General features: G+C 29.0%; 1 protein-coding gene across 1 annotated transcript in view; it reads right to left on the bottom strand.

Moving 5' to 3' along the window:
- Nucleotides 1-11,973, bottom strand: part of LOC106465906 (RNA polymerase II elongation factor ELL-like) — a 47,760-nt gene that overhangs the window by 27,330 nt on the left and 8,457 nt on the right. The window contains exon 2 of the mRNA XM_013926143.2: nucleotides 6,725-6,772. Coding sequence (XP_013781597.1) covers nucleotides 6,725-6,772 — 48 coding nt within the window. The remainder of the gene's footprint in view (nucleotides 1-6,724; nucleotides 6,773-11,973) is intronic.

Genomic DNA, 11,973 nt, shown 5'->3' with positions numbered 1-11,973 from the left:
TATTTATTAATTAATGTTTATATGAATGAAGATTATGATTTGTACTCCAGCTGGAATATTTATTAATTAATGTTTATATGAATGAAGATTATGATTTGTACTCCAGCTGGAATATTTATTAATTAATGTTTATATGAATGAAGATTATGATTTGTACTCCAGCTGGACTTGAGTAGAATGTGAATCACATACATCATGTATTGATTTCCTAAAATAGCATGCTTTGTTTGTGACAGCAAGGCAATTGAAGGCTTTCATCTAAAAATAAAACAAGACTGTTTGGTCATAGACTACCCTTCAGTCTTCTTACATCCTAGCCAAGACAAAAGTGGTGTCTCAATAACGGTTTTATTTGAAGCTGTACAGAATGTAAGTGTTTAAAAACTTATTAATAGCATGTGATCTAGAGTCCTAGAATGATAGCCCCTGGAGAATCATAACTGATAGCCGACATTCCAGTAACTTTGAAATAAACAATAGTATATATAAAATATTACAAGCATTTTATTTTTCAGTTGTTTATGGTTGTGTAAATGTATAAACTTGCAAAACATACACGATCATTTCACTACATTTTTATGCATTTACACATAAACAACTGCAAAAGCAAAACACTTGTAATATTTTAAACCTATTATTATTTGTTACAAAGTAAAAGTAGTGTCTTTGTTATCAGCTTTTGAAATACTTTTCTGGTTTACAAGTAATTAACAATCACTAAATAAAATGTTTATACAAGTTTAACATCATTGCCTCCCTCTTATGAATATCCAAATTAAATTTTTATACATATAGTTAAAAATTAGTGTTCAAGACTAAGTCTGAAATTATAAAGATGATACAAGAGATAAACTGTTTCTTCTAGCAATGTTTTATAATTTATTCTTATGTTGTTATCAATATTAAGATTGATTCTGATTATGAGGGAGAAGATGATTTCTTCAAATCAAGCATGCACAACTTTTAGGTGAACTAACTTTTCTTGCTTAAAAGAAACGTAAAGGTTACATTAAAATAGTACACAAATAAAAATTTGGGAACATAATTTAAGGCAATATAGAAACTATGTTCCATAGACACCTCCAGTATCAGAGAAGTTATCATGACCAAAATTAAGTAAAACCACCATCTCCTTTACCTGTTTATCAACCAGAAAAGTTATCATGACCAAAATTAAGTAAAACCACCATCTCCTTTACCTGTTTATCAACAGAAAAGTTATCATGACCAAAATTAAGTAAAAACACCATCTCCTTTACCTGTTTATCAACAGAAAAGTTATCATGACCAAAATTAAGTAAAAACACCATCTCCTTTACCTGTTTATCAACAGAAAAGTTATCATGACCAAAGCTATAATTTCTTTCAACACTTATCAGTTTACAAAGGAGCTACCATAACCAGTAAAATCACCTTCTCTTATATCCATTTGCCTAAAAGAAGCATTCATTCAAAATTAAAATCTGTTTATCCTGTTGTGCATTATTGTTCCCTGCACACTTGTACAAAGGTTTTCAACACATTTTGCACAGCTGCTAAAAAAATCTTGAGCACGTAGTGTAAAACACTGATCCATACCTTATAACAATCCTTTGTTCATTTTCCAGGTCGGGAAACAAAAATGGGAACTACGTGTATAGTGTTATACCTCTATCTCATGTCCATTGTTTAAACAAGACAAACTGGACTAGCAAATAAATTTCACATAAATATCACTTTTTTTTTGTATGTAAGCTTCCTATTTGAAAACAAGAATTCACATAAAATTCATAAATACAATAACAGAAAAGAAGAGAGAAAAGTAAATTAATTTTCAAGTACCGTTAATTCACACAAAGTTAAAATCTGTTTTTTGTAGTTTGAGTATAGTAAACTGCGTACTACAAATATTATTTTAAATATTTTCATGCAACAACTTCTAATGCTATTTTCTTTAACTATAATTTCATGCACAAAAGTACAACAAATAATAATTTATTCCACAAAACAACATTTCAAAAAAGCCTAGACAAAGGCAATATCAACTCCCAGTTAAAAGAATGTAGGTCCATGTATACTTCAGTAAATTTCAATCTCGCATTTTTATTACAGTCCACTTAGCTGTAATATATACCTATTAGTATGATGCCTAAATTATAAACGAGTTTTTACCAAACTTTTGTCATAGAATTAGTGTATTAAAGTGTTGAGTTTTATCACATTAAAAATGTACCCAAAATAAAGAATAATTTTTCAACTGTTACACATCACTTGGACAAATAGTTATGTATGCTTTACTAGAATAAGTCTGAATGTCCATTAACAGATGCTCTAAGAATAATTTTGTATTAAACACTATAAAAATTAACCCACTGACTGCTGATTTACAGTATAGGGTACATCTTGCAAAAATTACACACTCATTTAAAGCAGCCACAGTCAAAGGGTTAAAGCCAGTACACCATGAAGCATGCTTGTATAAGGCTTACCTGCTTAAGACAAAACATAAATATTCATGTATTACATGTATGAAATACAATGATAACATAAATATTCATGTATTACATGTATGAAATACAATGATAACAGAAATATTCATGTATTACATGTATGAAATACAATAATAACAGATTTCTTATGAAACAAGATTGGGTGTTTAATGATAACAGTCTTTACTGACATATGAGATATAAGTTTTACTCTGGAAAACAATATCCAAGATTGTAACAGTCTTTACTGACATATGAGATATAAGTTTTACTCTGGAAAACTATATCCAAGATTGTAACAGTCTTTACTGACATATGAGATATAAGTTTTACTCTGGAAAACTATATCCAAGATTGTAACAGTCTTTACTGACATATGAGATATAAGTTTTACTCTGGAAAACTATATCCAAGATTGTAACAGTCTTTACTGACATATGAGATATAAGTTTTACTCTGGAAAACTATATCCAAGATTGTAAGTCTTTACTGACATATGAGATATAATCTTAAACTGTACAGTTTAATTTTCAATATCATGCAGCAAAGTAGTCATCATATAAAAGTAAATAAAAACAGAAAACAACATTATTGGTGATTGTAATGGCTGATACTGTGCATTGACAATGAGTAAAAAATGTGCTTTTATGAATGAAATAGTCAGATATTCAAGTATTTACTTTTGGGCATATACCCAGTAAAACTGGTCAACAAATGAATTTTGCTTTGGAAATAGCAAGTGAAGGATAACATTCACAAAATATCTTTTAATATACCAAGAATTACAACACTTAGCAACTAAATCCTAGACTGACTAAAGTACATGTTATATGAATTATTTACGTGACTATAATCTTCAAAGTTCAAGGACATGACTGTACATGTCATGATATAAACATATGTTACGCTGGTATTTCTATTCCATCAATAAACTACATGTAATTAGAATTATTCATAAAAAAAAGAACTATTATTTCAAAACAAATATATATATAAACTGATAAATAACAAAAAACTATTAAAAACATTATTTACAGATATTAGTGAAAAATCACAGAAAATACTAATGATGTGTATAAATGTGAATATCAACCAATGAAATTAGTGGAAAATCTTAGAAAATATTAACAATATGTATAAATGTGAATATCAACCGATGAAATTAGTGGAAAATCTTAGAAAATACTAACAATATGTATGAATGTGAATATCAACCAATGAAATTAGTGGAAAATCTTGGAAAATACTAACAATATGTACAAATGTGAATATCAACCAATGAAATATAGGGATTGCTGTTTTGGTGCACAATACTTTATAAAGCAACTAAATCAATAATGTGTTTGCCAATTTTAGATAAAACTCTTCGCTATTACAAATTAGAGAACTGAATCAAATTAACATCACCAAGTTTACAGTACAACAGACAAGGAACAAACTTGAACTTTATATAAACCACAAGGAAAATAAAGGGGTCGTGTCATAGAATCAAAATTAACATCACCGAGCTTAAAATACAACAGAAAAGTCCCAAACACTAAGTTCCTACAAACCAATTACTAGATAACCACAACAGAATCAGAATTAACATCAACGAGCTTAAAATACAACAGACAAGCCCCAAACATTAACTTCCTACAAACCAGTTACTAGATAACCACAACAGAATCAGAATTAACAACACCAAGCTTAAAATACAACAGACAAGCCCCAAACATTAACTTCCTACAAACCAGTTACTAGATAACCACAATATGTAGAAGGATCATAAAACAGATCATGACAGTCCAGTCTGTACAAACAACTTCTTTATTAGCATTAAAAATTTTTTAATTTTGATACGAAGGTTCAGAAACTTTAATTTTTATTGTACTGCTAAAATAATGTATAGCACAAGGTTTAAAATTAGTATTTAGGAACATCAAAGGTCTAGCTGCAATGTTTCTCCGAATGTGCTATAAAAATAATTCAATGTATCATACAAGACATTATTTCTCTTCATATGAAACTTCTTTTAGTCTACATGTACCACACAAACTTGTCAATCATTATATAGTGTACAAATGATGAAATATATATACCCCTCCCCTCCCAATTTGCTCATTAGTACTTAGGTGCAAAATATTTATTTATCCTCATTAAATATTCGGCCATTTATGTTAATGTGCATTACACAAGATGGAAAATTTTTAATCTAATTTTAATAACAATTAAAATATTAACTTAACAACAAAAAATAATTCAATGCTCTTTACAATTGTAGTATTCATTATCTCACATGGTACTTTTTCCAAGTTTTATATCATTAATTCACGGTAACTAAAACAGATACTGAAAGAAGTTTAAAGCCAAATATAATCCCACATCTGAAAAACAAGTTTTTCTCTAAATATTTTAAAAACAAACATTCTTGTAACAAAGATGCATGAAGCTTAAACTTCAAAGAAAATGTTAAACTATCATAGAACGTGTTCATTCAACAACAAATTTAAATTCATCCACATTTTCTGAAAACCTTAAGACATCATACGCACTGGAGTAGATCCTTCACAGCAGTTTTAACATCTGAAAAGCTCACAGTTTCAAGGTTAAGGACATCTACGTGTTCATCTTTGTTGTTTTTAACCAAGTGCCAAATTATCAAATTACAGTTGCAACATATAATCAGGACAGATACTAACAAATAATTAATAACATTCTTAAAATTCTCAATGGTTATGTTGAATTACATATTATTGAAAGACAAAAATGTTCATTACATCAAGACCAATTACTTCTAATTTGACTTTACCCAGGCTTTCTCCGCATTTTCACACTGTGTTCCAATTAATAAAGATAAATCTAAGTTTCTCAATTCAAAATAAATATTTTTCCACATATCAAAAGTTGTTTAAACTCTTATGTTAACTTTATTTCACATATTATGTGACATATACAAGGCAAAGCATATCTCAAATGCTAGATTTTAAGCACTTGGAGTGATATATAGCACTTGGAGTGAAAACTTTCAAATAATGACAACCTATTTTTGAATTAGTAAATAAATATATATATAATATTGACAACACTGATAAAACCAAAAAAACAACATTCTTCACATGATGTATTATATTTCCGAGAGAAAATTTTGACAATCAATTAATTACAAAGCAGTAAGTGTTATTTACTTACATTAATTTATTATTTGTTATTTTTCCAAAAACATCAATATCCCATAATTCTTAAAAATTTATTTCAATAACAAATTGTGCTCTGTAAAATAATGTAACTGAAAACACCCTCAAGAATATTTACGTAACTCTCATTTTGTATAATCCAAGATAAGCTCACTTAAAGAAGACAAGATAACTGATTAAATACTGCCTTATTAAAAACTATCTTAGAATGTAAAGCTTTAGTGAATAAGAAATATAAGGCACAGGTTTAGTCCTCTCATTCAAAACAATGCCTTGTCCCTTTAAACAAAACAAAAAATCAAACTTGTGGTGTACAAGCAAAGCAAAGACTACATAAATTGGAAAGTATGTAATATGTAAGAGTTTTGGGGACTTCTTGAAAGTATTCATTTAACAAACACCACAATGAAATGAATAAACATTTATAGTAGTATGTTTTTTTTCATATCAATTTAAGTTTTTGATTATGAAAATCATGTACCTTCAGAATAAATCACATATAACAATATCATTAATGTGAAGGTACAGCTGTCATTAATTACTTAAACAAGAAGATGGTCCTCATCCAACAGGAGTTCAAATAGCCTCCCCCCCCAAAAAAAAACACTAAAATTTTCAGGATTGATAAATCTTGTTTCTGGATCTAAAGTTTAAACATTTCAAGGTAGATAAGCATAATTATCTTGGAGCAACATTAAAGTTCAATAACTTGTCTAAAATAAATCCATATGGTTCCTTTCTGTATTTCCCATACACCTGCTACAAGAAATCAGAACATTAATATGTCTACAAACTATATTTGTAGGATTGTATTTAAATGCAAGTTTGTGATGAAAATTATTAACTTTATAAATCTAGTGGTTCCTTTGTAAAAAAGTCTGGAGGAATTTTGATATCATTGGTGAATGAAAATTTATAACTGTTCTTTTTTGTTAAATAAAAAAATATAACATTTTTCTTGAAGAGTTTTCAATTTACTTCAAGGAAACAAGAAAAAGACATGAAATAAAATGTCGTCAAATTAAGTAATTCTGAAATACTCAAATATCACGTATGCATTAGATGAAGGGCTGTACTTACCCCATGGTTAGCTTCAAATTGAACTGTTGGTTTCTGAAGACTGCTACCCTGGAAGGTACGAAGGAATACGTTTCAGCATTTTCCAATGAAAAGCGTTAAAATACACTGTCAACTTAATATATAATCCCCTTCAGGATACATACAATTGTGTAAGCTATGTATAACTTGAAGTTATTTGGGCTAGTGATCATAATTAATACAAGTGGTAAACACAACTGCCTTTGAAATGTACTACTCTTTTTCACAATTGTGAAATTAATAAATTAGTTGTTTTACACCTGTGGATACCACTGAATATTAATGAGGTCACAGATTACATGTACACTCACTTTAGTCGTACTGTATGCAAACAAACTGATGGACAGATGAGTGTGAGTGGGCAACAGTGCTATTAACAAATATAAGGATAATATCTGGGAATATACAGAAGTATCCTAAGTAAATTATTATTGTCTAAAATCCCCTGTAATTGTGTCTTGATATTAATTTTATGTACCAAACTTTTATCTCATATGTATACATTCTATTTATATGTATAAATCTTTTGTATCATGTTTTCTTTCAAAATAATTTTGAACATCAAAACTCCTTTTCATTACATGCAACTGTTTTTATTTTAACTACTATTTCAAAAATATTAAAAGATACTCAGTTTGGGTGAAAACTAGTATATCTAGGCCACAAGACCCTGAATTCACCAAATCTACTCCATTGTTAAAAATTTACGGTTTTTTAAACACTGAAAGCTGGCAAAGAATTAGAAATTAATATGCCTAAAATGTATTAATCAAGATCCAATTGAGAGGAACGTAAAAAAAAAAAAATATCCGCAGTTTATGTGACCACTTAGGCAGAATATTTCTATCCATGCTGCAAACAGACTTCAGAGGCCTGATGATGCAAGTCTAGCCAGAATATTTCTATCCATGCTGCAAACAGTACTGCACTTCAGAGGCCTGATGATGCAAGTCTAGCCAGGTGGCCCATACAGTAATTGTCTTGGTAGCCAATCAAACGAGTTGAAGCTGCAGTCTCACTATCCCCATTTCCTGACCCTTGGGCTGGGTATGCCATGCAGGTCAAATGGGATCACAATACTGACAAGTGAAACAATCTTGTCAATCACAATTACAGAATCTTGAAACGTAAATGACTGAATTACATTTATCATGAGTGTATTGATAATAGATAGTACGAATATGGAAATCTTCCTTTTCGAAATGTGTACTCGCATTTTTTTTTTTTGAAGTGCTTTCTAAGATTTACTATCAAAGCTGTAACACTAACCAGCAATGTGCTAGTATTACTTTTTAAAAATAACATGCAGAATCTATACAAAAATTACTGTAGTTTTATTTAATTCTGTAAATTATATATATTGCTTCCAAATGACCAAATAGCCAACTGTTTGTATAGGTTAACTGTACATGTAGTTTTATTCATATCATATAACATACATAAATGCATTACTGAATCATCGTCTACCTGTCTGATGAACACTATATATATATATATTACCCATGGAAGAGAAGTACAGATACAGTACAAAATGAATGCCTCAAAAACCAGTTATGGAAGAAATCTGTACAACATACATTACAGTACAAGTTTGTTCACATATGCAGCTAATCATAACATCAATCACACTAAATCTCCATAAAAAACTCGTTACTTCTTCCAATATCTACACATGTTTGTAGTTAAGGAGAAAATAAAACAATTCTATTTAACTGAAATGCATTGAATATAACATGTAATAAATTCAAACAATACACTGTTACTTACTGTTACTACTTATTTACTCTTCATATTATATTTTTACACAACAAAAACCTCTACAAGTCAACTTGTCACACACTTGTAAGCATGTAAAAAAATTAAACTAAGCCTTTCAGTCTGAATTATCAGATAAGTTCCTCTGACAGACAGTTTACATGTTTATACAGTAAAACATGCATGTGAACATTACATGTATAAAACAACAAATAAACTACTGTGCACACTGTATGATATTTACTGTTTTCATTTCAAAGTGCAAACAGATCACTAAAACATAATGATGGTACACAAGACTCTACATGAATTTCCTTAGTCTGTAAAAGCTGTTAACTAACATGTTTTGCATTTCATTAATCAAACTGTTGATGACATACTCAAAATGTTTATTTACAGTTTTTTGTTCTGGCTACTATTCAAAGTAAGCTATTATCAATCAGTTGATTATTATACAATATTTAAAATGAAATTTAGCAGACAACATCAATTGGAAAGTTTTGGGGATGATTCAGTCAGAGTAAAATTTAGTTTAATTGGACAACTGTGAGATGTTATTAATAGTACTGGTCTGTCTTAATTAGATATGTAATTGTTAGATCATTCTGTAGAAAAACGAAAAGAAAAATTACATACAAACATATCACTGTAACAAAACAACATACATTAAAACATTCTTCAGTTCTGAAAGTAGCATTTGTTATGATTTGATATGAAGATGTAACAATATAATACCTATTGTTTTTTTCAGCCCAAACAGTTTTTGTTCAATGACTGAATCCATATTTCTACGTATGTTTTTGTATTTTTGTTTTTATTTAACATTCCATAAATCATGTAAAGTAAGTTCTGCATTGGTCATGAGGTTACAGCCATGGTCGTGAGGTTACAGTCATGGTCATGAGATTACAGTCATGATCGCGAGATTATATATAAATAATTTCCATGTCAAGAAAAACAAATTAGGATGTGAAAACTAATAACAAAAAAATTGTTTCTCAGACAAAAAATTAAGTTTCCTTCATCATTATACTATTTAAGGATACTGTTTATCAATTTAGAGAAAACTTATTGGATTTAGGTATAAAGTTAATGAATTCTTCATTAATGATGTTAGAAATAACAAAGCAAACTACACAGTACACAGATATCAAAATGGAATATAAACTGTGAACCTAAACGTCCATTACTAGAGGTACAATAGCTCAGTATATAACTAACATGAGCATGTTCAGAACTATGAGAAAAACTATACATTTAAACTTTCATGTGGATTTATTTTGAATAACAACATTCATGTGCCTTCGCCATTTTCACTACCATCACAGTGGCACTGCAGTGTCTTTTTTATTATTATTTAACTTCCAAACATAACTGAATAATAAGGTAGATCCATTCCAAACATCATAATTGTATAAATATGCTTAAAACTAGACAAAATAACTAACAATGCACCACTTTATCATCTGAAACAATGACGTAATGATAGTAGATAAAAGGTAGTTCAATATTTCAATGTAAATAACCGAATTTCATAACATTTCAGCAGTTTTTAATACAAGTAAAACAAGGAACCATGATAACAATTCTAGCATGGATTCTATATATTTTATCACCAGGCAAAAAACAGGTTTGCTAAAGTCTAATTAATATAATTAAAGAAAAAACAGCAAAAGAGAACACCTCTTTGTAGGATTTAATAACGATGAAAAAATTTATACGTACATATATATTCATAGTATGGATGTACATTCTTCCTGGTTGAATAAAATAATATGCTATTCATAGACGAAGTTATTTTGATTCCCCATCCAATTGAAAAAATTATAAATTTAATAAAATGAACTTGGATATTTCAGTAGTAAAGCAGCATAATAGGCAATGCAGCCAAGTTAATCTTGAATGAAGATAAATACGGAGTCAAGAAAAACACTTAACCTTCCTTCTGTCATAAAAAAACAAGATTAACCCTCAGGTGTCGACATCAACTCTAGAACCAGTTTTTTGGCTAATAGCCAGAATAAATGTCCTACACTTAGCCACCGAAGCTACATGTACAATAAAAATGGTTACCTATGTGTGCGTATATTTAAAAAAAAAAAATATTTATTTTGTAACATTAAAGTGTTTTCCCTTTAAATACACTTTATATTATTCCAGGAAATTAGGTTTTCTAATATGACCAACATCATTCCAACCACTTCAAAAAAATTATTCTGTTGCTATCATCTAATCTTGACTTATATTACACTACTTTTTTAGGAGAACAATAATAAAACTTGTACTTTATTTGCAACTTTCTTCTGATACATATGTATTACCAACCACTATCTTTTAATAACCACTTTTTTAATCCAAAACAATGTACTTCAAGTTAGTCACCCACCCAAACTCTCTTTAATTTTAGGGCTTTACTTCTTTCACTTTTTACAAATCATTTAATCAATTCTCTCAATATAAGGGTTAAGTCATTCTAACTTAAATTTACTGAAGAAATAAGAGAGAAGCAATGAGTAAAAAATTCCTGAAAACAAAACTAAAACAGCATGCAGTAAATGAAGTAATACACTTCCCTGAACTTGTTTCTCTTCATTAAAAAAGTTAATCCTTTCGAGATGGGTCATAGTTGAAGGGCCATGTCATCTCGTGTCAAAATTTTATTGAACTACTATTTCATGAATTTATGTCAATGTATCAAACTGTAGATTATAATTCAAATTTTAGAACTATACACTACTCAATTTCTTAATTTAAAAGTATATATAAAAAAAATTTCAGATAAACATCGATTTTTTGTATGTCACGTGGTATGCTGAATGCAACACTGGTTCAAATTAGATGTTTGTGAAGTCAAAATACCAAGTCTATAGTTTCGTATGAATTAGAAACTCAAATTACAGATATTGACAAGATAGAATAGGAAATAAGGTCTTACCTTTTCTATATGCTAAGATATTGCTCATGTATAACATCAAACACAGTGGCACCCCACCCACCTCTTTCTATTTTTGGAAACGCTCCCTTATATACACTTAATTCTATATATGACGTGAATAACCAATCGGAAAGTCATGATGTCCCCCTAGTGATTTTTTCAGCCTTTCTAATGTGGCTAGCACTATATCTTTCTTTTGAACCAAGATTTCAATGAGGTTGTGTCTTTAGTCTGCACGAAATGTACTATTTTTTCAAGAGTAAAATAAATCTTAGTTACCAAGCTTGATAAATTATAGTTGAATTCTATAATACTGTTGTAGTAATTTATGATTTTTTAGTTATTCAAATGTATATATAAGACCTTAAAAAAATATTTTGTTTCACATCCTCCACATGCAAAGACTTAGCAACTGAGTACAAAGATCGTAACTAGAAGATATAATTGTTTGCTTTACGTCTTTATTTACTGTTCTATATTTTAGGAAAAATATGTTTAAGAACTTATTTCAAAATAGCAATAATCTATATATATATATATA

This window comes from Limulus polyphemus, unplaced genomic scaffold (assembly GCF_000517525.1).
Source record: "Limulus polyphemus unplaced genomic scaffold, Limulus_polyphemus-2.1.2 Scaffold2091, whole genome shotgun sequence".
Classification (NCBI taxonomy): Eukaryota; Metazoa; Arthropoda; class Merostomata; order Xiphosura; family Limulidae; genus Limulus; species Limulus polyphemus.
Note: the sequence above shows the minus strand (reverse complement) of the source record. Positions and strands in the feature narration are given on the sequence as shown.